We start from the raw sequence: 26,469 nt of genomic DNA on the forward strand, positions 1-26,469 counted from the left end.
TGTTACAGATGAAGAGAGAAGCATCACATAGATACATCTAGAGTTAGGGCGGAATATGAACTCGCAACCTCCTCGCTACTGGGCGTTTGTCAGATCGGCTACACCGCTTTTCCAAGAAGGCCCCTGAACAATTGGATCAAATAATTCCTTAGGGCGATGTAAAAGAATAGCATGCATTTTGTTTTATCTGTTACAGTTCTGCTATAGCAAAGTATGAAAGCAGGCGTTATACCGGATGCTATTTAGGCAAATTATGAAAAGTCGGTGGTTGCTGACTTTCGCCGGTGAATATAGACATACACAGTCGTTTTGGTGAATGTCGGAAATATTTATTACATCCGATTTGATATTAATTTATTCGTGGATAAAATTACATTTATTCGATAATTTAATAATTACTGACTATAGATAAGAAGAAACATCAGTGTTTGGAGTATCGGGCAAATACATACCGGGCAATGATACTTTACCTTAAAAAAATATCAGTGATGGGTATACCGGGCAAATATATGCCGGGCAGTGGCACTAAACCTTAAAAAACATCAGTGTAGGTTATACCAGGCTAATGTATACCGAGCAGTGGCACTGACCCTTAAATAAATATCAGTGTAGGGTATACCGGGCAGTGGCACTGAACCTTAAAAAAACATCCGTGTAGGGTATATCGGGAAAATATATACCGATCATAAAAAAATATCAGTGTAGGGTATACCGGGCAGTGGCACCGAACCTTAAGAAAACATCAGTGTAGGATGTACCGGGCAATGACTCTTAACTAGACCCAGTATATATTTCGGCTATTTACCAAAGGTCTAGTCATACTAGGTCTAGTTAAGTGGCACTGCCCGGTATATCCTTCACAGTTGTTTTAAGATCGAGTGCCACTGCCAGGTATAAATTTGCCCGATATTCCAAACACTGATATTTCTTCTAATCTATCGTCAGTCAGTATTAAAATATTGAATAAATGTAATTATATCCACTAATAAATTAATATCAAATCGGAAATTATAAATATTTCGGACATTCATCAAAACGACTATGTGATTGTCAACCTTCAGTGGTGAAAGTCACCAACCACTGATTTCGGTCATTCACAGTAGCATGCATATAATTTACATAATAACCTCATCAGGACGCTTATTTCATAGTTTGCCTAAATAGCATCCGGCATTATACAGAATGCCTATTGAAAGAATGTAATACTTCTCATATTTCATACTTTGCCCAAGAATGTCAGGCATTATATATAATGCCGGCGTTTCATACTTTGCCGGTAACATAGCTATAAATTTATATGTAAGAATATATACTCTATTAAGTTAATAATCAGAGTCAAGAGAGTAAATTAACAAATGGTTATAAAATTTGTTATTGACTCTTGCCCAGTTATAAGACAGACAAATAGTGTAGCCTGTAAATAACATAATACAACTGATTCATAATATTTATTATATCATAAACATAGTTTGGCCACGCGGTCTCACTGATTATCAGACAGACGCTCTGTAGCGAATTCCTTCCCTCATTAACTCAGTGTGTATGTCTATTGGTTCATTTTAATTACATACATTTGTAGGCTTGTGTGCTCAATTTAGGCTTATTGAGTTTATACTTTTGCTAAGAAATTCTTAAACTACTCTAGTTTAACTTGAAACGGTAATTGAAAAATTTCTCTTTGAAAATGCACAATTATTCCATTTGAGATCGGTTGTAACTTTTATCCTACATAAAAATTTAAGATCTATAAATAAAACAAATTTCATAAAAAAATAGTGTTTAACTAAATGGAGCGTATACGCACCATTGTTTTTTAGTTACCCGCAAGAAACTTTTTGCGAGCTAATGAACGTAGTTTAAGCATATTTAAATGAAAATGCATTTTATAAAATTTCTATGCTTGGCCTAAAATGGGTTAGTACAAAAATAAATTTAGAAAGACTTTGGTTTAGTCCTGATCCGCGAGTCGTAGAATCACCACAAATGACCTACACTAGCCGAACTTTTGAAAATAGGTTAATCCTGAGAATTTTGAAACAAAATGAGTGATACTTCGTCAGTTAATTGTGATATCTGAGAATCTTTACTATATTCACGAATATTCTAATATGAATGAATGTGCGAACATTTTTTGCATGTGCAGGATAAACCACTAAACCTCTTCAAAATCCTAATGCCAGCATTTTTGCATCTACATGATTAACTACTGAACCTCTTCACAATCCTGAAAGTGTGTATGAAACTTGATGGAGAGACTGTATGACTTGCTGATGCGCCGCGATTTTCTGGACTTGGTCTAGTGCTCTAGACCAAGGGGATAAGCAACAACAGCATGCATGAAACTTGACAAAATCACACAGAGTTAATTAAAAAAAATCTAAAAAAGTTATCAATTTGCCCTTTCAGGGTTGCTTTTGTATACTTCTCATTACTCACTACTTTTGTTACTCTTTAAAATAACATTACTTTTAACTTTTAATTTCAAATCGATAAGAGTGAATATTTTTAAAACTTTAACGCTTTTAATTTACTTTTGGAAGATTGGATCAAATGCATTTTAATAGACGCTGATAGCACATATTGGGCACAACTTTGACAATGTTTACAACTCCGTTAATTAAGTATGTAAAGTTGAGCAAAAAGTTTTCTGTGGGAGAGTATAAACTTCATCTAAAAAAAGCCGTAAGCATTAATGCAGGAGACAAATTGTGTAGGTGGTATTTCACTATTTAAAATTCAAACTCATACTTCTGAAAAGAAAAATATTTTATTTAAAACCCATACCGCGTAGGATGTAGAAGATACTTGTTTCAATTTATTGAAAACTAAATTCATTCTTAAAGAAACACTTCTTTGCAGTTAAAGAAAAATAGTTTTTGAGCGCTAGTTTTTCAATACTTTATCAGCGTTGCTTAGACAAATTACCTTACGCACCAAGACTCAAAACATTAGGATAAAAATTTCAAACATGTGTTTTGAAAGATCTTATATTTATAATTGCAAATTTTTCAAAAGGAAATTTTTGTAAGAACTTTATTAATTTTCCAAAATGTTCAGAGACACATGTTAGCTTATTCTTTAAAATTTCATAATTTTTAAGGAAATGCTATTTTACATAGATAGTTCATTTCTTGTAAAATTGATATCTAATTAGAGAATAAAATTTTATAAATTGTACAACAAGCAAATTTAGACATTGCATTAACAGCTTTAAAACTAAATATGATCTGAAACTTACGCTGATATCATTTTAAATATTTTACTAATGTTTAAAATCTAAGTGTCTTAGATTATAAATATGCAATATCCCCCAAAGGCAAACTTTCCAACCGAGGAAGGCATAAGCAATGAAAGGTTTAAAAAATTGAATAAACTTTAATCTTGAAAAGTTTAGTTGCAAAAGTGAATTTAAAAAATCTTCAACACTCAATTTGAAGTTTAAATTAAACTAGGAGGCTTCGCCCCCTGCTCGATGGTGCTCGCCAACCCCGAAACTGTTTTCGCAGTTCATTTCTGATTGTTTCGCAATCCGATGCTCGCTTTGCTCGCTCGTTGGATACGTTCTTAACGTCTAGCTTTCGTATACATTTTTGAACACTGAAGTTACGAAAACTTTTCACTGTAGAAAATTCTAAACCTGTGCATTTAAATATTAATTTCAAGTTGAAAAAAGTTCGCATATTTTTCTTAATCACACTATTCTAAATTTCAGTTGTTGAGAAAAGTAACTGTTGTAAGTTTTGTTTTAAAGTCTTTCCCACCAGAGGGCTAAAACCATGTGTTGTAAAACATGAAATAGTACTGAACGCTGGATGTATAGCATCGGCTTCGATGAAGATAATTGTGAGAATTTTTTTGATAATTCGGTGAGAATTCACCCGATTAGACATATGATGCTCACTACGTGCTCTTGCGCGCNGTAAAATTGATATCTAATTAGAGAATAAAATTTTATAAATTGTACAACAAGCAAATTTAGACATTGCATTAACAGCTTTAAAACTAAATATGATCTGAAACTTACGCTGATATCATTTTAAATATTTTACTAATGTTTAAAATCTAAGTGTCTTAGATTATAAATATACAATATCCCCCAAAGGCAAACTTTCCAACAGAGGGAGGCATAAGCAATGAAAGGCTTAAAAAATTGAATAAACTTTAATCTTGAAAAGTTTAGTTGCAAAAGTGAATTGAAAAAATCTTCAACTCAATTTGAAGTTTAAATTAAACTAGGAGGCTTCCTCCCCTGCTCGCTAGCGCTCGCCAACCCCGAAACTGCTTTCGCAGTTCATTTCGGATTGCTTCGCAATCCGATGCTCGCTTTGCTCGCTCATTGGATACGTTCTTAACGTCTAGCTTTTGTATACATTCTTGAAAACTGAAGTTACGAAAACCTTTCACTGTAGAAAATTCTAAACTTGTGCATTTCAATATTAATTTCAAATTGAAAAAAGTTCGCATATTTTTCTTAATCACACTATTCTAAATTTCAGATGTTGAGAAAAGTAACTGTTGTAAGTTTTGTTTTAAAGTCTTTCCCACCAGAGGACTAAAACCATGTGTTGTAAGACATGAAATAGTACTGAACGCCGGATGTAAAGCATCGGCTTCGATGAAGATAATTTTGTGAGAATTTTTTTTGAGAATTCGGTGAGAATTCACCCGATTAGACATATGATGCTCACTACGTGCTCTTGCACGCCGATTCCTATCAATTAAAAATGAAAACTGTTGCCAATTCGAGAAAAGAAATATCATCGGTTTTATTGATACATACGTATTAGCGTTTTATATAATATAGATAGATGATAAGCAGATATGATTTTGTTTATAGAGCTATTCAAGATGTCTGAAATTAAACGTTTTGAAAAAATTTTAATACGTTCTTAAAACAAATACTATAAAGATTCCCATTACAAACTTTACATTTGAAATTTTGTTTTTACCTCATATCCTATATTTTGTTTCAAAATATAGGATATTCAAATATAGGAAATATAGGAAATGGGAAGTCAATGAAACACCATTCAGTTTCTAAAGTTACAGTTTAACATCTCTGGAAAGCTCAGAGTTACGTCATAAAATTTTGAAAAAAGCTTAGAAAGAACAAGTTTAGAAGATAAACAGTATGAAGCTCTTTATAAAAAATCTTTGCACGTTTTCTATTGGTTTAAATTTAGTATCAAAAAACTAGTTAAAATTTTAACTTTTTAACTGCTTTGTTAAATCACTGATGAAGCAGATTTACAAATCCAAGTTTCTTTATGACTTATGTTTATCATTTTAAACTTGCGCAATGATACTTAAACTTGCCAATATAGGTTAAATTAAACAAATTGCGATTAGCAGGACAAGATAAATTAAACAAAGCTGGAAAGTAAAAACAAATCACATAGTTTTAACATTTTATTAACAAAAATTTAAAAACTTAATAAGTTGTTTTACATTTGTTTCTGTGAAAATCTGATCTCTCCTCGGTCGCTGGGAACTAGCTTTTTAATATCTGAAATAAAAATTCAAGAAAATTAATTTAAAGCAATATTTACCTTAAGATGTAAATACTTAAATATTTCGGGAGGCATGTGACACGGCAGTTAGCTGTCAAAACGGCCTCAAGAACTTGACGTTTCAAACTTTAGATAAATATGCTTAAAAGTAAATCTGACTGCGAAATACTCTACGGTTGATTCAAGAAAGATAACCATATTGGAAGGAACGATCACTAAGATTATCCGTATTTAATTATTACCGTATGGGTAGAAATGTGATTTGAGTTGAAAAATATAAAATTCAGTTACATTATTGCCAGTTGTATTACTTGAAGGGTTTTCATTAAACTTAACGATTACTCTTATTCCAGTGAAATACTGTTAAATTTTCCGAGTTTTGAAATCTGAGTAAGGTATACTTCAAGTAAACGCGGTATTCCGCCTGGCTGAGAAAATTAGAGCTTAACTATTACAGTATAAACACAAGATAGAGGCTGATTGAGCTTTGTCCAAGACTTATTTTACAGAAAGTCATTTAACACTATCTTAAGGGGAAAATCTAATCTTACATGGTAAAGGTTCAGAACTGGCAAATAGTTTGAAAAATTCAATTGCGATATTTTGAACGTTGCAAGTCAGGTATTATAACTAAATTAAAAATATATGCAGGTAGACAATTATTTGCAATGTCATTGCAATTTTAGAAGCAGAAACAAATCTAATATCCAATAGCATAAATTAAAATACTTGCCCCAGAACTACGGAATGGGTGGTATGTAAAGTCATGCTTTTGATTGTCAAGATAAATCTCAAATTTATAAAAATCTGCTAATATTTTGACGCAGTCTAAATGTTTTAAATTTTAATAATCGAAAATTATAAAAATTGTCAAAACTTAATTTGTCGTTATTCGGACTTAAATTTACTACAATTTACAATAAATCCGTGTATAATGTAAACATAAGTTGCAAAAAAATGCTCTAGAATGCTTACCATCTCCGTAAGAAAGGAAGTCAAAAGGAGGCCGAGTACTTCGAACATGCAATGTCCAATATAATCCACGCTCGGCGTCATTCGGCACACCTCCGATTGAGTAGACAAATGGAATATCTTTAGTTTCATCCAAACTGAACCTGCAAAATACATTAGTGTGAAATTATAGGTCAATGAGAAAAAAATTTGTTTGCAATGCACTATTCGTTTGAAAAATCTATTGAAAATGCTTTTTGGTTATACGGAACTTAAATATGAAGCATTACAAAATAAATCCCAATTAACTTTTATACACATTTTCCGTTCTAAACATTAATCTCAAATAAAGTTATGAATTCAAAAATATTTTTTAATTTCTGATAAAACAGTTTAAATATTAAATTATGTATTAAGTACAAGTTCATTGTAAATAAACATTTTATAAAGATAAAGTTATAAAGACCTCAAAACGGTATTTTGAGTTATTAAACTGTTTACATCATAAAACCTAGATTTTAGGCAATTTAAATTTTTGTATCACTATAAGACGTTGAATTCGGAGAAGTTGCAATTATTAATAGATTACAAATTTGTAAATTATACATTTTGTGCTTATATTGCCTTTAAGCTTAAATTTGTCTTCATGTTAATTTATCTCAGACTTATAGAGTATATCTTCTAGAGTCTCGGTGCTGCCATCTAGTGTGGCAGAAACTAGACGTCCAAATTAACATGACCAACGGTATCTCACCCATTGTGGTGGTCCTGAAATAGTGGATACCATCTCTGGAGAACGCACTAGGTCTGCTTATCGACAAGACCGATTGTGCAGCTCTTTGGAAATAAAAAAAAAATTCTCATGAAACAAAAGATGCATAGAAAATATAAATATAGAGTAGGAAACAAAAGCCACAATACTTCAAGGAAATATTTTACAAACTTCAGATAAATTCCGTGGTTAAACAAAGAGGAAAGGTTTTCAGTATAAACCAAGAGGCATTTAAGTTTTTAAAATAGAACTTCATGCGGATTTAACAATTTATATTCATATGTCAAGGGTAAAATTTTCAGATTCGTATAAAATTACGACGATTTGTTTTAACCCTCTGTGGTTATACGACACCCACTTTCAACTCTTAAGGATCAAAATTGTACTTCATTGAATAAAGCCTATTAAGTATTAATTTGGGCTCAATTTTTAAAACTGTACTTTCTGCAAGTACAATACGGTATAGTATTATGGGACATCTTATTTAATTTGCTTAAAGTTTTATAAAGGTAGTATACAAGGCACTAAAACACCTTGTTTTAAGTCGGGTAAGTTAGTAAAGTTTAAATTTGTTCAAACCTGAAGATTTGGTTCTCTGACTCTGCCAATCGCATGACATCCAGGAAGTTTGTTCCCTCTGCAACTTTAAGTGTGATTATTTGTGACATTTCCATAGGATCACCAAAACGCAAAGTGTAAGTGACGGAAATTTTCCTTTTCTTTGTATTCTTCAGGATGTCTAAGGGAGTCTTTCCTAAAAAAATAGGTAGTTTAATGTTAAAAAATGAGCTCTTAAAATAGTAATTTGTCTGAATTGAAATATTAAAGTTATCAAAATTGAAACATTGAAAGTTATTTTCTCAAATTAGTTTAATAAAGTAAATTTTTCAAACATTTTTAATGAAAGTTGTAAATAAACATTAAATTTAGAAAACTTATTAACTTTTGAACTTCAAGTTTATATTCAAAGTCTAAAACGTTCGCTTTATATGTATAAATCCTTATTGACACGTTATTTAAAGTTTTAACAACCAAGTTGGAGTCGCTATACCATTTCAGCCCTGTATTTCGCCACCTGTGTTTAAAAACCATTTAATTTAGATATGTGAATTTACCATATTACTACTTTTATCATTCCAGTTTGCAATGAGTGAGGATTTAAAGAAAAAGAAAATCTTTAAATTGCAACTTAGACATATAGTTAAAACAAAATTTAAAATATATTAATTTCTCATCTGTGTAAAGTTGCAAATAACTACTTATTAGACTTAATCATTTTATTTTATAACAGTCATTGAACAGTTTACTGAATTCAGGGTTTACGATTAGCAATATCCAAAGCTGAAATCTTGTTATTTTGAACTCCATCTTGAAGACAAGGGAACTAATAGATCAATTACAGGGAGAAACTTTCCTTCGTGGACGCAACTAACCCGCAATTGTGTTACATGGAGAGGAAAGCTACGAAAGTCTCCCACAGCTACCCTGAAGGCAAGGGGATTCTAACACTTTATCAGTCTACCACTGAGGATATTTTAATTCAGCACTGCGGTCAGTGTGAACCGGGTGCGGTGTTCGCATAGACCAGACATCGCTGGGAGCTTAACGAGATTCACCTCATTAGGAGTCTAGAGCTTTATCCCCTAAGCCACCACACCTCAGCTTTAACCATTAGCATTATTGGTTTCATAAAACTGGCTTCATTCATATAAGTTAAAACTGAGTGTGCTTCCTTAGCCTATATCTTTGCACTTAGTGGCCTTGTAATTAGTCATTTGAACTAAAGAAATCATTTAGGCAAATCCTGTGAGTTTAGATTCAACAGCAATGAAACTGCTATTTGGTAAGATTTGCATTTACTTCGTTTTATTTCCTTTAAATTGATTTTGTAGGTTTCCGAAGGTAGACCTACAAAGTGATAAATTTTTAGACTGCTAATCTTCAATACCCGCATATGAAAACTAAAAGTAGCATGATTGAAATTTAGAAACTTACAAAACATATGCAACAAAGTTATGCATATTTAAAATAAAAGTTTAAGTGAAATAAGAAATTTCATAGAAAATGCAGAACAGTAACAGAATTTAGCACAAAAGTGACCAAGTAAACTAATATTCTTGATTAAACTAAAATTTTATTCTCAGCTTCAAGAATGATACGACTTATTTGAGTTGTCAGTGTTAGTAGAGGCGAGATTAAGGTCATGCATTCTAGAAACTGGAAATTGTGAAAAGTAAAAGAGCTATTTAAAGACTGCCACTGGAGTACCTTGGGAAGAGATTTATTTTTAGATATTCTGAAACTGGCTTTTAAGATATTTGGAAAGGTGGTCATTTCTACCAACTATTGCTTGGGCCACTTCTAGCTGTAAACCTAAATATCTAAATATACATTCGTAAAGAATTTAAGCTAATGCTTGTTTACAATATAGCTACCATTTGAGAAATCTTGGCCACAATGATTAGAAAGTGATAATAAGGACTTTCCGGATAATATTGGAATAGTGTAGTATGTTCCCAAGACATCACCAAATGACCCATTTTCATTCTGCTTCCTTAGAATAGACTCAATTGCTACATCCCTTTCCCATTCACTAGGATCAACTTCTGCTGCATTCAAGGCCTAAAAAAAGATTTGTATTATAAATAATTTTTAAATTTTGTTGGATTAGGCTAAAGGCATGAAAAATGGATCACTAGAGATTTATACTGCTATCGAACTAAATCTAATAGAAAAGATAATTTATTATGATTAATTTTTATGGTTTATTTTACTCTTACGACTATGAGAACAATTTAAAAGTCTTACTTTAAGTATTTAAGCCGAACCGCTTTAAATTACTTAACACTTACCTGCATTGCAAGTGAGAGCTCGTAAATATTTCCGGGTGGACCGGAATTCTTTATCCTGTTCAATAACCGATTTATGAAATCTCTATGGTCTTGCGGGCTGTTGTAGCGCTTATTTTTGATAATGCAGGACGAAGCTAAAACTGCAAGGGATATAAGGTCTGAAAAAGAAATTAGCACAATTAAATACATGCCTGTTTTGTTACGAAACTTTTTACCACATGATTACACAAGTGTTTAATATTTAATTCAGGCAGTTTCATAAATAGAAAATATTAAACATCTTCAATGTGGCAAAGGAATTTGTTTTATTCCATAGTTATTGACAAACTAGATAATACATTTCGCTCAAAGGAACGTTACATGATCAATTTCAGTCCTAGAGGAGAGTTTGTTTTGTCACAGAACCACCATCCCACCTTACATTTAGAATGCGTCTTTAGTCTATGTATGTCCTCCTTCGGGTAGTTTTAAATGAGGGAAGGCAAAATTACTGCTGTACGGAAGTATTGCTGTTTTCATGCCAAATCTAACGTTTCAGCAGATTGGCAGTATGGATGCGAGCGTTATGCGAACTTATTCTACCCTGCAGCATATCAGTTTGTTTTGACTTTACGGCGAGCCATAGTCCGATGAAATTTCTCATATTCAACATTTTCATATGAATTTTACCAATGAACATATTTTCCAATGACATTTATGGTAATGAATTGAATGGTCAGTCTACCCGTCTACATTAGAGCACCTTGCCATCAGTTCAACCATGGAAGGTTTTTTTTTACCTAGTAACGCAAATGGAGTTAGTTTCATTAAAAATTCCTCCGAGAAGGCGAATTTCTCCTTACATCCAAAACAGGAGCTTCCTTGTCTTCTAGATTAGGTACAAAATTACAAGGATATGGAGTTTAAAGTTTGAAGTAGTAAACCTAAAAAATGAGTCAGCTGTTTCAGAGTTATAAAAATTGATTGATTGGGTGACACGATGACTCAGAGATTTTGCCTTCCAAAGATGTCAACCGGGTTTGAAGCCCAACGATAGCTGTTCGATAAGAATTCAGCTTATGGCTTGCACAGACCACAGTGCTAACGTGAAATATCCGTAGTGGTAGAGTGATCTTTGGTTAGAGTCTCCTTGCCTTCAGCCTAAGGGTGGGAGTTTCTCGTGGTCTTCCTCTCCATGTAACGCAAATACGGGTTAGTTCAAATAGTCCTATAAGAAGGTAAATTTCTCCGAATACTTGATCCTGGAGTGCCCTTGTCTTCTAGATTCGGTTCAAAATTGCAAGGATACGGAGTTTAACATTAGTCGCTAACTAAAAATTGATTCGGCTGTTCACCAATGGTTATAAAATTAAATAACTGAGAACACTAGTTCATTAGATTAAGTTTTAAGTTAAAGAATTTTCTTCATAAAAAAAACTCAAAATCTTACTTTTAATGCAAAGTGAAAACTGAGAATACTAAAATACACTCAAATAGTGATAATAAAATTTCTGTCATTCTTTTCAAATGTAAAGACTTGTTATGAAGCAACGGCAAAGTTCAAAAAACTTTGAATATGAAAAAATTCTAATTTATATTCAGTTTGATAGCTCATCCTTTCTGCTTTCTCGAATTCATTTTTCTTCTGCCACTCTTGCTCAATAGTCAGGGACAAGGAGTGTGCCATCAACAGATATACGCCTATGAACCTAGCAACCTAAGCCTATTTTATTTCGGAAGACCAGGATGAAAACTTTTCACTTAGGCGATCTCCTGAGTAAGCTACTATACTGTGCTGTTTTACTAAGCATTTTCTTACCCTGCAATTAAAGCAGTGAAACGTGCATCGCCAATGTTTGCAACCACTAATTTTTTGCCCTATATAATTTGACTTTCTTTAACGATTACAGAGGAAAAAATTAAATTTTAAAATCCAATTCGAGTTTTCGTGGGAGTCTGAAATTAATCTGAAGATAGTGACGTAATCAATTGAATGATAAGCTGATTAAATGTGAAGATTAAGTTGGTACACTGCAATAAGAGGTCAGTAAGTTAAGTTTTATGTATGGAGACAAATTTCTTCAACAAAAATAACATTCTTAAAATAAGAATTAATCTTACTCTATCTTTCATGATCTAATGCAAACTGAATCTGATAGATTAGCCCCTTGTGTACTCACTGCGAAATCTAAATTTAGTTCTAATGAGTAGATTTCCTTAAATTAACATGTAGGGAAGTGTCGGGTACCTCCACCCACTGTCAATTTTATATGTATAGGCTATTTTTTCAAGTCAATGGGTCATCGGAAATTAATTGTTATATTAAGAAAAGATTTTCAACGTTTCAAGTATGAAAATATGTTGAATACAGTAGTCAAATTTTTAAATTTATTTTTTTCAGTTAAACTAGTCTTTTTTGGTTTATTCGTTTTGCATTATTTAATTAGATAAAACAATGTAAACATACAAAAATATTGATTGTTTCTCATTATACAGAAATATAAGCAATACTCCTTAAGTGGGCGGGGCTACCTGACTCTCCCCTACTTTAGTGAAAATTCATTGTTTCTATTGATTTCAGTCCAAATCACCCACGCAACATGGAAAATTTTGGATTTTCATGCATTTGATGCAAATTGCAATACTGAATTATGGACAAAAATAAGAATTAAGTAAGACCTCAAAATTTTGAAAAGTTACATTTTAGAGGCATTTCGTTGTCTTCATTTTAGCTTAATTCTAGGAAACTAATACAACTAGTGCTTCAAGACATTCTACCTCAGTCAGATTATGAGTTTCATATTGCAACATTTCCATCTGTATTTTATAAATAACTGGCTTAGTTTCATTTTGCGATTGAACAGGTAGAAACTGAAACTTCATATTTATTTTCTCACAACTTACGAAACTCGAATCAGCAGCTTTTGATTCAGAAAGTTCAAGGGATTGAAAATAAAATGTAAAACTTCATGCTCATTAAACTGTAAATTTTAAAAACTTAAAATGATAGCAATATAGAATCTATAATAAAAAAAAGACTAAGACTTACCGACTTTGTCTACGATAACACTCCGATTAAACAAGTCTTTAAGTGACTGCATGTCTGTATATCTTGTAGCATTACTGAGGCATAACGTCAAATGGACTAGAGGGCTTACATACTGATACGTCAAGTAGACTTTATCTACTCTCTCCCGCAGAACGCTTACTAAGTTATATCCATAGAAATTTCTAGGGTTCTTGCAAGCAGCCAGCAATGCATTTATATAGAGAGCCAATTCACAGAGAGACAGTGTGTTAGTCTCATTTCTGAATAAAAAAAGAATTAGTTAACATTTCTGACTGTTAAACTTAATAATGTCTTAATTTGCATGAAAAAAAATTCTTAAACACTAATATTTTTCAAATCCGTTTTAAGCGCAAAATAAAATTTTGCCAGTTATGCCAGAAAGTTACTTTCTTTTAAGTAAATTTAAGGCACTGGAGTTTTGTATTTCGTCACATATTTGGGGTTAGCATAAAAATTTATACAGGATATTCCGGCATGACCACCCTTTATATATTTAAAATTTCAAAAAGCATGCATATTAAAAATTTCAAAAATGTAAAATATATTACCAAAATCTGATGAAACACTGATGGAAACTAGAATCAAAAGGTACTTGTACTAGGAGACACATTTAAAGGTTTTATTAATAAAGTTTCGCCAAATAATCAAGCTAATTTACGTCTTCCATTGCACTCACTAAGAAAGTGACAATTTCAAGAACGTTTTTCTTGTTTAAATACACATTTGGAATGAGATAATATGCTTTTGACTTTATATTTAAATGTGATTACAGATACAAATTCTAATTATAGATTATGTAACTATTAATGGGATTGTAACGATAGTTCCATGAATTATAGAACACTATTTTAAACATGAATAGGTTCTTAAATAAAAGCATATGGCTACGGACCTTTAGCTACAGTAAATCTATGAATAAGAAAATGTTACGTAACACTAAGAGCAAACCTTTTAGATTTAAAAGCTTAAGAGATCAGAATCTGACCATGAAAAGTGTTTCTGTAGCTTTTAAATTAAAAACCGTAGAAAAATATATTCAAAAACATAACATTTGAAATAAGTCTGATGCAAATCTTGTTTCAAATCGTATGCAGGATTTCACAGTGACTTAAGTGATCGATAGAAATTTTATTTCCTGTCTTTCCAAATTTTATTTTTGTACAATTTAAGTATGCTAATTTAATTATGAGTACATATTTAATTAATTTATAGAAACCAAGATTGTGAAAAAGAGTTTTGGAGTTTTCACAACACTGCGAGTGATCCGTGTAACAAACTATTAATGGCGTAAGTAATTTACGTTTAATATTTAAAGTTACGTTTAATATTTTCGTCTTAAGCATTTGCTTAAGACGAAATTTAAACTGATCCACACAGTTTCGTTTGAAAATAGAGAGCGTGGTTTTCAGCCAAACCATTTTTTATAGTTAAATAAATTAAGGCATCAGATCAAAGGTTAATTTTTAGTTGCCTCTAGTATTAACAGTTTCCAGTATTAAACTATTAGAACCTAAATTCTTCGAAAAATGAAAATTTTAATCTACGTAGGTTGTAGAAACTTTTAAAACTCAGAAGTTACTATGTATTTATAGCACAGTAAGAAATTACCTTAGCTTTTTTTAATTTACAAAAGTTCGTATTTCAGAATATTTCTGATAGCATTAATAAAAATCACTAACTTCTTACTCTGAAACTACTCTAGTACCTAAACAGCTCACCTCCTTAAAGCTACAAATAGTTCAATGTCCAATTGTTTGTCCATAAGCAAGTCTTCTTCCGACTTCGGAAACACATTTTCTCTTGACAAGTACATTGAAATAACTGCTCTGGCTGTGTAGTCACCCCACCCGTAGTTCTTTTCTTGTTGAGATTTTATCCAGTCACGAGCCGAACTCAGCTGCAGTTTGAAGTTTTTGTACGGAAGATCGGTATATGAACTGCTTTCTAAGTTGCGATAATTGTACGAAGGCGTGTTTTGAGCTGCTTGGGCTTGTACAGGTTTTGGAAGTACATCACTATTTCTGTAAGAGTTGACAGCTGAAACAGTTAAACAATGTTAGGTATAAAGAATTAGTGAAACAGTGACACTTATTCTAAAAATTACAAACTTTCAGAAATTTAAATTATTGCTTTAAATTTCCACCATTTTTTAGGGGAAACACTTTTCAAACAAAATAGAGCTTAAGTAAACACTTTTAATCCCTAATTTGTGGTCTCGCTTGCTAATGTCTCCAAATTTGCTCTTTCAGGAACTGTTAAAATTAATAGAATAACTCATTATAGCAGCTTCAGTTCTTAGAAATACCAAATTTACTGTTTTTCATAGAGCAGTATTGTCATACTCATTGTCAAATATACATGAAGTAAAATAGAATGATAAATCTTTAATTTGGTGAACTAAAATTTGATAATTAAGGTTTGAATTTACTAAAATGCTTATGGTTGACGCTAAAATTGTTAATGATTTGATTAAATTTAAATAACTTTTTTGAAACTTCGTGTAAAATTTAAATATACTGCACACCACAACTACGATTTAAACTCATTTGAAAGTTAAGAAAATTGTGTTAAACTAAATTTTCGCGATATTACTCTCAAAATAGGTTGTAGAAGCAATTTTTTTTAATATAGGAATGCAAGAATTGAAAATTTTTACTTCAAATGTAATTTTTTTTTAATTGCTTTAAATAAGAGTAAGATTTTCAGTCTTATTATTAACCAAGACAGATTACACTTTATTATAATTTACTGTTTTTAAATTTGATAAGAAACTCTAAAGACCTAGAATCAAAATAGTACAAAAAATATCTTACGGCAGTTCATCTCATCTGAATTATCAGGACAATCATAAGCATTATCACATCTACCAACTACCGGAATGCAAGTTCCATCACTACACAAAAACAGTAACGGTTTGTCTCTACATCGATTGGGATCTAGAAAAAGACAACGCTACTTTATGATCTAGGTTGTATTTGGACTATGCAACTTAAAATAATTTCTCTAGTCAAATATTGGACGCTGATCTTTTTTTAAATTTTCATGCCATAAGTTTGCTCAAGTAAAGTTTCAGATCACGATAATACTTTGGTTTGAATTTTACACGAATTTATATAACAAGTTTATAAGTTTCAAAACAAATAACCTAAATCGTATTAAGTAGTACTCATAATCAGCTCAATATTTAAAAGAAAAAGACTGCTTAATCGTAGTATACGTTACACTGTTGATTTGGCAAAAATTGATGTCCGGGAAGGCGATAAAGTTTGCAATCTGCAATTATAGATTTGGCTATAAGGCACTTCTTAAATAGTTTAATTTTAGTTTTGCTGTATAAGAGCGAATGCCAGATGTACATTTACATGGTCTACCCAACTGATGCTTTAGGAAATGGGCCACTGACCGGTCCACCAAAGGTTTGGAGACATGCCTCATTTCTGCATTCTTTTCAAAGCCCTCTGAGCGTATAACGTATTCTAGGGTTTTACCGAAAAAGACATCATGAATACCTTATTTCGTCGATGGTATTAGGATTTTGTTCTTAATAACGTTTACTTTACGGATTAACAAAGGATAAATTTGCTTTTGTTACAGCCAGAGTCAAGCTAGGAATGCGAAGTTTTAAGGAAAATTACAGGAACTCAGTGAAATTAGGTAAATTCGTTATTCTGCAATTTAGAACAATAAATCTAATTCTTAAGAAACTACAACGTTTAATTTTAAATCATTTGCTTCAAATTTATGAATAAATCCAGAATTTAAATTTTAATCCTGAATTTCTTAGTAATAGAATTTCAGTATTAGAATTCTAACTCTGGGATTATTACTGGAATTACAATACTATTGACATCTATAATAAGTTAATTTTTTACAAGTTTAAATTTCTTTTTAATTTTTATCTGCGGTTGCGTGCCGTTAACTCTGTCGTAACGTAGCTTTCTAACTTCCTAAAGTCTATGTTCTTAAAGTGGCGTACATGAAATGAAGTGGCTTAAGCATACCAGTATGCAGATATCGTACTTATAAACTTTAGGAAAAGTAGCGCTACTGCAGGAGACTTATTCTTCACTGTGAACTCAAAAAAGTACTTTGTATTTGTCCAAAGAAACTAGACACAAATTTGAGAAAATGTATCGCGAAATATGTCATTTAAAATAAATTTTTACAACTTAAAATAAATCTCAGTATTCAAAACATTTAAGCCTAAAAATATAGCAGAGTATTGCCTTTTGGATTTTGAAAATTATTGATCTTACAGTTTTCGAACTTTAAGTATACATAAGGTAATTTTTTTTAAAGACAAGTTTAAAACTTAGTAGCCTTCAAAAGGTTTCTTTTTTTATATCTACCTTTGAAGTGACGTTTGATCATGAATTTATAAATAGTTAAAAATTCATCATCTTAACCTTGGATGGCCTAAAAACATCTAGTATCTAGTCAATAAAGGAGCATTCAAACGTTTATTACATATAACATATTACATTTATTACATACATCGTTAAATACTAACTTAAATTAGTATTTAAAATACTAATTTAAACAAAGATTTTAAAGACGAATGTTTCAGATATTAAAATTCTAAGATTGATGGGTCAAAGTAGCCCTAATTACCTTCTACCAGAGACCGAAAAGGGAGGTTTGAGAAGATTATATTTAATGCTTCCACTTTCTTAAAGCTTAAGTTTTAATGCATAAATAAATTTCTTCAAAAGCATTTAAGGTTCGGCAGTGATTTTTGCACAGATCTTCAGTAAGACACAGATTTTACATCAGTGCCACTTTAGAGAGACCAATCCAAACACTAGCTCTGTTTAGCATCGTTAATGTTATTGGACGAATGACTTGAGTCTGAACGACAACGGTAATCTATTTGACCGATCTGATATATCTGGTTTCTATTAACCACTTACAAGATTAATAGATGCTTCTAGTTACTAATAAGAAAAGAGTGATCTCCCAGTAATAGTCAAAATTAAAAAAAAAATAAGTCATGTTAACAGAACCCCCTCGTCGAACTTTTCTATAGCAAAATATTGACCCGATCGCCTTTTGAAATTCACCCCGTTTACGTTTTTCCTGTCTAGATTTCTATTTGCTTAAACTCACGGATTCAAACAGGCTTCCGTAAAACCAGAGAGCTACTTTAGATTTTATGCTGAACTGTATCTGAAAATTAAAGATTTCAAAATTTCTAAAATTTACATACCGATTAAACTTTGCTAAAGTTATTTAAGTATGACGTTTTATTACAAATTAAGGATAAATTTTATTCCACTTCTTCAGCACGGTAGCCCCCTTACAGGCCTTGGCTGCCTCAACCACACGTAGTCTCCAACACCTCCTGTCCATGACGACTTTTTTTCAGTTGTTTATCTTTAACACTTTTAGATCTTTAGCAGTGTCATCCAGCCATCTAGATGGAGGTCTTTCTCTAGCCAGAGATCCAGAAGGATTTTTAAAGGTGGCGATTCGGACTGCATTATTTTCTAGACCTCTCCAGATATGGCCAAACCATCTTAATCTATTGCATCGGATGACCTGCACTAGCAGTGGCTGTCCATAATTTGCAGTTTTATCCGATTCGACAACAGCCTCTTTCCTGTACTGGGCCAAAATATTTCTAAGGATTTGTATTTTATTCTACACATATGTTAAATTTTAGGTTTAAGTTTCAACTATTATAAGCTGTAGTGAAGAGAAATTATAGTATTATAGACACAAGTATGCTGGCTATCGAAATAAGGTATGCTATGTAACTGGTTAGGACATAAATTATGATTACGTATGGTTTAAAATGTAAAACTGGCCTTACGCCAAAGAATACAGGGAGTTGAAATTCAAATTGTTTCCTTAATTTTTCCTTTTGCCCGAATTTCAAAACTTACTAATTTAAAGTATAGCTTTTTGCTTTCAATTTTTAAAGAAAGCAAATTCTCGCAAATGTTTAAAAAGGCTTGATTTACGCAGCTGAAAATTTATTATAAAGTTTGATTCTCACAAGAGTAAGCAATTTCCCAATGAAAAATTAATACACCTACAACAGCAATTCTAGTTTCCCAGGAAATTATAAAGTGCGAAAAGGAATAAATAATTTGAAATATTCCACAAGATTTCAAGCAAATCTCGTATAGAGTTTAAATTTTGAAGTTAAGTACATTTTTTCCCTTTACAACTACAAAACATGATACGGAAGTAATATTCTTTTCAGAGCAAAAGCTTACCCCGAAATTTTACTTTGATATTTAACCAGTCTTTTCTTCACAAAACTTAAAATAAACAGGTTTTAATAAGTATTACATACCATAAGATGACTGTTCTGAACCGGTGCAATTCAGGGAAGAAATTTTTTTACCTGCAGACTCAGATGCCAGTTAATTTAAAATATACGTAACATTAATTCACAAGAAGTCTAGTAGTCAGTATTTAATTTGCAAACTACCTTTTATGGCTTAAAAAAATTTTAAAGTTTTCAACCTTAGTATTTTAACAAGATAATGAACATTTATTAACTACGCTTGCTAGCAATATGCATAATTTGAATCTTTAAATGCATACCTGCATTTTGAAACGACCCTCTTGAGCAAAATTTTTCATCCGATTTGTCTCTGCAATCTGCATTTTTGTCACACCATTGATTTCTGCTGATGCACTGTCCGTTATTACATGGAAACTGGTTCAATTTGCATGATGAAGAGCTCAATTCTGTAAAAGCATTTTAATAATCAGTAATGATATAAATACAACAAATTTCAACTAGGTCGGATAAGTTGAGACAGTTAAGAACACAAGTGAGAAACCGAAATATATTCACTTAAACATCTAATCAAAATACCCAAAAACAAACTTCTGAGCTAAACCTGACTGAAGAACTATGGCCTAAAATAAATATGGCCGAGGATAAAGAATTTATTTAAAACTGGCTAAGATAGAGTTTTGATTATTAGTTTTGATTAGAGTTTGATGATTATGAAATTAGTCTCACACGCAAATTAACTAATAGCTTGAAAATTAACTAAAATAAATAGAGCTTGAAAATAAACCTTGAAAATTAACAAGTTTTAAATGCAATAAACTAATTTTGACAGTATAAAAGGGAAGTCAGTCAAAAAATTAACTAATTTTTGTCAATTCTATAGTAAATATTTGCTTACAGAAGCTAGCATTTATCAGACACGTAAACAAAGTTAAAGACGCAGTAAAATTTAAAAATTACCTAAATCAAAATTATTTTTTTCAGTTTTTGCAACAGTCCTTTGTTTTCATATTAAAATTGAAAACATTCAAGACATGATTTTTACCATCAAATTTAATATTTCTGATTTCCCTCCTCATGACGTCACGCCGCGCACAGATCTCGAAGTAAAGACATTAGCTTTCAAACTTTACATAATTAACATACTATTTCCGTTCAAAAATAGCTTAAAATTTCTCTTGACCGTAATATTAAAATACCATTTTGAAGTAATAAAAATATTTTACTACTTTTCGTAAATGACGCTATAAATGCTTTATTTTAAATTTTTCAGTTTCAGCTTTTACTATTGAGAAAGTTGAAGCATATATCAACACTTTTAGCTACATAGTGTTCGATAGCAATAATGTGAAATTGAGTTAAATTTCGAATCCTGATTTTAAAATATGCTGTTAATGGCAATTTGTTTATACTTAATCATTAGGAAACAACAACCTTAAACGCCAATTACTGAAACAAAATAAGTTCATAATAGAAAGTTTACAATTCTTTATAGATATTTAAATTTAAGAGAATATATTAAAAAAAAAAATCAAATATTTCGAATAACTACATTAAACATTCATAAAATTAGAACTTTTAATTATTAATTATTTGGACTTTCCATTTAAGTTTATTTTTTTACTTTTAATTTCTTGATTTATTTTTAAAGTCCTTAATTCATTATAAGTATAAGAGGTAAGTAAATTATATTTTAATCTAAAGTGATGGAGACACCGGGACTTAAAATTACAAAGATTAAGATATTAAGTTAATTTAAATTTTAAAGAAATCTTAAAAGTATATCGTAATACAATAGGCTTTCAATTAATAAAAAATGTGCTGCAAATAGAAGCAAATTCAATGATAAATGCGAACATATATGTATTGTTTACTGCAAACTAAAAGGAATGATGGCAATGTTTATTTCACTTTGCAAAAGTTGCGATAAAATAGTGACAAACGTCATTTAATTACTTAAAATAATTTAGTTAATCTGCATTTAAAAAAATATTTTCGAATTGAAAGTAGTTTAAAATCGAATTTTATAAGCGGCAACAATGTATTTAGTATTATATTTTAACAAATTAAGCTTTAATATAGCATTTAAGATAAGTATTCTGAAGTTTTTATTTAAAATTATCAAGTAAATATCTAATCAATATGTAGGATATTTTTTCGATAGTTCAAAAATACATATTTTATTTATACCTGAAATTCAAGTTAAGTTTAAAGATTTACCGCAAAAATATTCATAATTATAATAACTTAAAGCTTCAAATTATGGAATTTGAATTAGCGATTTCTAATATAAATTATAATTAATGTAATTAAATTCTTATGGGATATTACCAATCATGTTTAGAATTATAATCAATTATATCAGAAATATTTTACAGTAACTATCCTTCTAAATATTCTTATTATAAGTATATTAAAGTACACTATATACAAAAAAAAACCCTACACGAGAGATATTTTTGAAAGCAATGCTATAAAAGTATGTAAAAATATCACAATATCATCTAAAATTTCATAAAGTTAATTTCGATGAGAGGATTTCTTTTTGATTAACCGTACTAAGTCGTTAAAATCTCAAATTAACGCCATGAAAATGTTAAGAACTTATTTTACCTTTGGCAGTTGCAAAACCAAACGTAAGCAACAGCAAAATATATCCAATCATTTTTAGTAATTAAAGGAAGTGATTAAGAGAATTCCGATACTTAAAGGAATACACGGCACTCTGTGACTACGCTTTATAAAAGTTTAAATGATGACGTCAAAATATGACTGATGCCAATTATTTAAAAGCATCATTGACTGCGGTCAGAATGCTGGTGATAGCAAGTTCGTTTTCGCGTCACGCTTATCTGTGATACCTTTCTCTAATTTGTACTATCAATTCTTCAACTTGACAAGGGTTTATAAGTCGTGCTTTGTTATGAAAACATAAGTTTGTATATGTGTGTATGTACTATATATATATAGATTGATAGATAGATATAGGGCGGAATACGCACCAGCTACCTCCTCGCCACTGAGCGTTTTCCGTTAATTAGACGGCAAGCACGTTAATTATACGTTGGGCGTTAATTATACAATAACAACGACACTAAGCAGGTGTTAGAGAAGTGCACAGATACATCTAGATTTATGGTGGAATTCGAACTACTCTCACGTTTCAGGGCGTTTATCAGATCGACTCGACACCGCTCGACAAGGAAGGCTCTTCAACAATTGGGTGTAATAATTGCTTAGGGGGATGAAAATGAATAGCATGCACCCTGCAACTGTTCCAAATTTATAGTGGCCACCCTGGCTCACCGGTATCGCCCGCCAAACCCTGAGCAAAGCGTGAAGGTAGTGGGTTCGAATGCAGCTGTTATCCTGGATGTATCTTCGTGCTGTCCTCTCTGTATTATTTACCTGTTTTTGTATTTGACAAAGGTTTATAAGCCTAAATTGAGCACACAAGTATGCAAATGTATGTAGTTGCTGTTGTTGTAGTTAATTTACGTCGCACTAGAGCTGCACAATGGGCTATTGCAAATGTATGTAATTCCAATATACCAATAAACCAAATTTATATGTTGTTTTATATGCTTATGACCAAAGTCAAGAGAGTAAGTTAACATACAGTTAGTAATCGACTCCTGCCCAGTTATAAAACAGAAAAACAGAATAACATCCAAATAGTGAACAGTAGAGCAAAAGTAGTATATGGTTGGTTATTGGTTATTGCAATTACATAAATTTTCAGGCTTGTGTGCTTAAAATAGGCTTATAAACCTTCGTCAAGTAGATTTTGTTGCTGTTGTTGTAGTTATTTACGTCGCACTAGAGCTGCGCAATGGGCTATTGGCGACGGTCTGGGAAGCATCCCTGAGGATGATCCGAAGACATTCCATCACAATTTTGATCCTTTGCAGAGGGGATGGCACCCCTGCTTCGGTAGCCCGACGACCTGCACGCGAAGTCGAGCACTTTACGTTAGAACAGTTTAACGAGGACCAATACCGCACACCCTCGGTCCCTACGCAGACTGATCCAAGTGGTCACCCACCCGCACACTGACCGCAGCCAGTGATGCTTGACTTCGGTGATCTGCTGGGAACCGTGTCTCAATGATCAGTCCACTGCGGGACTCGTCAAGTAGAAGAGAACAGATAGCACAATAGGAGAGACAGCACCAAGTACTAGTAAATGGTGTAGAAGGCTTGAAATTAAGATTCTTGACTGCAGCGTAGGGTGCTAGGCTCGTTCTTTGAACTCATTGAATAATATGAGAGACGGGTCAGAACAGTTTGGAGCCAACTCTAATCTGTTCTGACGATGTCGCTTGAAAAAAATATTTCAAAGTCTTAAAGTTCTTAATTTTAGAATAATGAAGATATTCTTACGCTTCTCTTTTTGCTATAAATGAATGATTTTGTGTAAATTTTAAAAGTTTTAAAAGCAAACTTTTCACTTTTAATACAAAATGTTTTCCAACACAACACCTGAAATACTTTTGTAACTTTTTCGTCAAAATTTTTGTCCCGCAGTGGACTGATCGTTAAGACACGCTTCCTAACAGATTGCCGAAGTCAAGCATCACTGGTTACGGTCAGTGTGTGCGTGGGTGACCTCTTGGATCTGTCCGCGTAGGGACCGAGGGTGTGCGGTATTGGTCCTCATTAAACTGTTCTACCGTAAAGTGCTCGACTTCGCGTGAGGGTCGTCGGGCTACCGAAGCGGGGGTTCCATCCCCTCTGCAGAGAATCAAAATTGCGATGACATGTTTTCGGATCATCCTCTGGAATGTTTCCCAGACCGTTGTCAATAGCCCATTGTAAAGCTCTAGTGTGACGAAAATGAACTACAACAACAACAAAATCTTCAAATTTCTATAAAATATGCTGTTAGAAAAAGATAATTTGATTGCTGCTCTGCAGTTTATATAAAACGATCAAACCATATATTGTTGAATATTCCCAAGTTTGTAAGAATCGTGATAGATATTTTATTTTTCTGCCGTCCAGCAGTGGACTGATCGTTAAGACAGGATTCCCAGCAGATCACCGAAGTCAAGCATCACTGGCTGCGTTCAGTGTGGGAGTAGGTGATCACTTGGACTAGTCTGCGTAGGGACAGAGGGTGTGCGGTATTGGTCCTCGTTAAGCTGTTCTACCGTAAAGTGCTCGACCTCACGTGCAGATCGTCGGGCTACCGAAGTGGGGGTGTCATCCCTTCTGCAGAGGATCAAAATTGCGATGGCATGTCTTCGGATCATTCTCAGGGATGTTTCCCAGACGTTTGCCAATAGTCCATAGCGCAGCTCTTGTGCGACGTAAATGAACTACAATAACAACAATATTATTCTGCCAGAAAGGTGGCCGAGTGGTCAGCGTGCCTTACTGCGAAGCAAATGGTTGTGGTTCATAATAGGGCCTATGCGTAGCAAATGGTTCTTAATCTCCGCAGAACTGACCCATGATAATTGAAGTTTAGTTTTTTTCGCAAATAATGGAATGAATGGTCGGCGAGCTTTAAAATTTAGACACAGCTTAAAATTCGTAATTACGAAAATGAACACAGATCGAAATGCTTATTTACGAAATTGACTTTGATCATAATGCGTGTTTATGAGAATGGACACATCTTGAACTGCGTGTCTAGAAAAATAAACACAGTCAGAATTGTGGGTTTAAAAAAAGGGAGGCAATACAAAATGCATGTTTGAAAAAATGGACACAACTCGAAATTCATTTTTATGAAAATGAAGGCAGCTCAAAATGCTTGTTTACAAAAATAGACACTGCTCGAAATGCGTACTTACGAAATTGACACAGGTCAAATTGCTTGTTTACGAAAATGGACACAGCTTGAACTGCGTGTTTACTAAAATAAACATAGTGCAAAATGCGTGTTTACGGAAAAGGTCACAGCTCAAAATGCATGTTTACAAAATTGACACATCTCGAAATACTTGTTTGCGAAAATGAACAACGCAAAAATTCACGTTAATATCTAAATCAAATGTATCATTTAAACAGTTAATTGCATGCTAACCTTTTCTTATCAATTTAAGGACTAAGCATAATCATTATGGAGCAAAATCCCGAGTATCGAGGGCGTTGTGGCTAGGTACATTATAAATGTAACTTTTCTTGAGATGCCTTCGCATACAGATAGATAAGCAATTAAGCTTTTTTTTTTAAAAAAAAACTCTAAATTCTCTCAACATAAATTTACTACCGCAATTACAAAGTTATAGCACCCATGGTTTCATGGTTTATAATTTTGGCAAAAAATAGTTTAAATTAAAAATTAGATAATTGTAAAATTTATATTCGTTGATCATTATTAAAAATATAACTGCGTAAATAATTTGAAGATAAACATAAATAATCAAAATTTATGATTGAAATGTATTTTTCTAAATTTAAAGCGTATGCTTTTCTCCTCTTTTACTAATTTTACTTTGCATCAAAAAGGATATTTTTCCACGCTTTGCATTGTATGTGTTATATTAAATATGAGTGTTCTATGCCTTTAAATGAGTGCTTTTAAAAATAAAATTTTTGGATATGATGGCTAGCTTAAGGAAAAAAAAAGCAAATTTTGTTCCTTTTTAGGGTGGAAGCAAGATTAATTGAGAGTTTTGCCTACTTGACTTAAGTTTATTTAATTATAAAGACAAAATAACAAAGCCAAAAAAAATTTCCCTGACACACCAAAAAAAAAAAAAAAAAATATTTGGAAGGGAAATTTATGCCGCTTGATTTTGAACTGGAGAATAAGCAATTCACTAATTACCTTTTATTCCTCTTAAGTAATATATTTAACTGCCTGTTAAATACGGATACGAGTCATTAATTTACATTCACTCAAGTTTTAAGTTTTGTTTCTGTTAAAAGAATAAAAATGAATCATTTTCAGCCATTTCACTCTTAAGTTAATGGCCAATTTAAGTTACATGGCTCATAAACTTACGTTCATTAAATTTATTTATCGCCGTATTTTTCTTTGTCGATTTAACAATGAAATTCTTAGTTTCTATGAAAAAAATCCAAACTCTGAAAATTCCGGAATTAGATATATGATTTTTTTAATACGCA

General features: G+C 32.0%; 1 protein-coding gene across 1 annotated transcript; it reads right to left on the bottom strand.

The window, feature by feature from the left end:
* Positions 1 to 5,396: 5,396 nt before the first annotated feature.
* Positions 5,397 to 22,159, bottom strand: LOC107452140 (uncharacterized protein CG3556). Its single transcript, XM_043039165.2, has 10 exons — positions 22,001 to 22,159; positions 19,690 to 19,836; positions 15,948 to 16,070; positions 14,853 to 15,171; positions 13,114 to 13,373; positions 10,086 to 10,243; positions 9,669 to 9,855; positions 7,813 to 7,987; positions 6,486 to 6,625; positions 5,397 to 5,506 (listed from the first exon to the last, which is right to left on the bottom strand). The coding sequence occupies exons 1-10, from the start codon at positions 22,050 to 22,052 to the stop codon at positions 5,445 to 5,447; spliced, it is 1,623 nt and encodes a 540-aa protein (XP_042895099.1). The 5' UTR covers positions 22,053 to 22,159; the 3' UTR covers positions 5,397 to 5,444.
* Positions 22,160 to 26,469: the final 4,310 nt, after the last annotated feature.

Source organism: Parasteatoda tepidariorum, chromosome 4, assembly GCF_043381705.1.
Source record: "Parasteatoda tepidariorum isolate YZ-2023 chromosome 4, CAS_Ptep_4.0, whole genome shotgun sequence".
Taxonomy (NCBI): Eukaryota; Metazoa; Arthropoda; class Arachnida; order Araneae; family Theridiidae; genus Parasteatoda; species Parasteatoda tepidariorum.

Coding starts and splice junctions, on each gene's coding strand:
- LOC107452140 (XM_043039165.2), bottom strand. CDS start 22,052: ATGATTGGATATATTTTGCTGTTGCTTACGTTTGGTTTTGCAACTGCC. Junction 19,837..22,000: donor TGGTTTTGCAACTGCCAAAG/GTAAAATAAGTT, acceptor ATGCTTTTACAG/AATTGAGCTCTTCATCATGC. Junction 5,507..6,485: donor CTTCCTTTCTTACGGAGATG/GTAAGCATTCTA, acceptor TTTTTATTTCAG/ATATTAAAAAGCTAGTTCCC.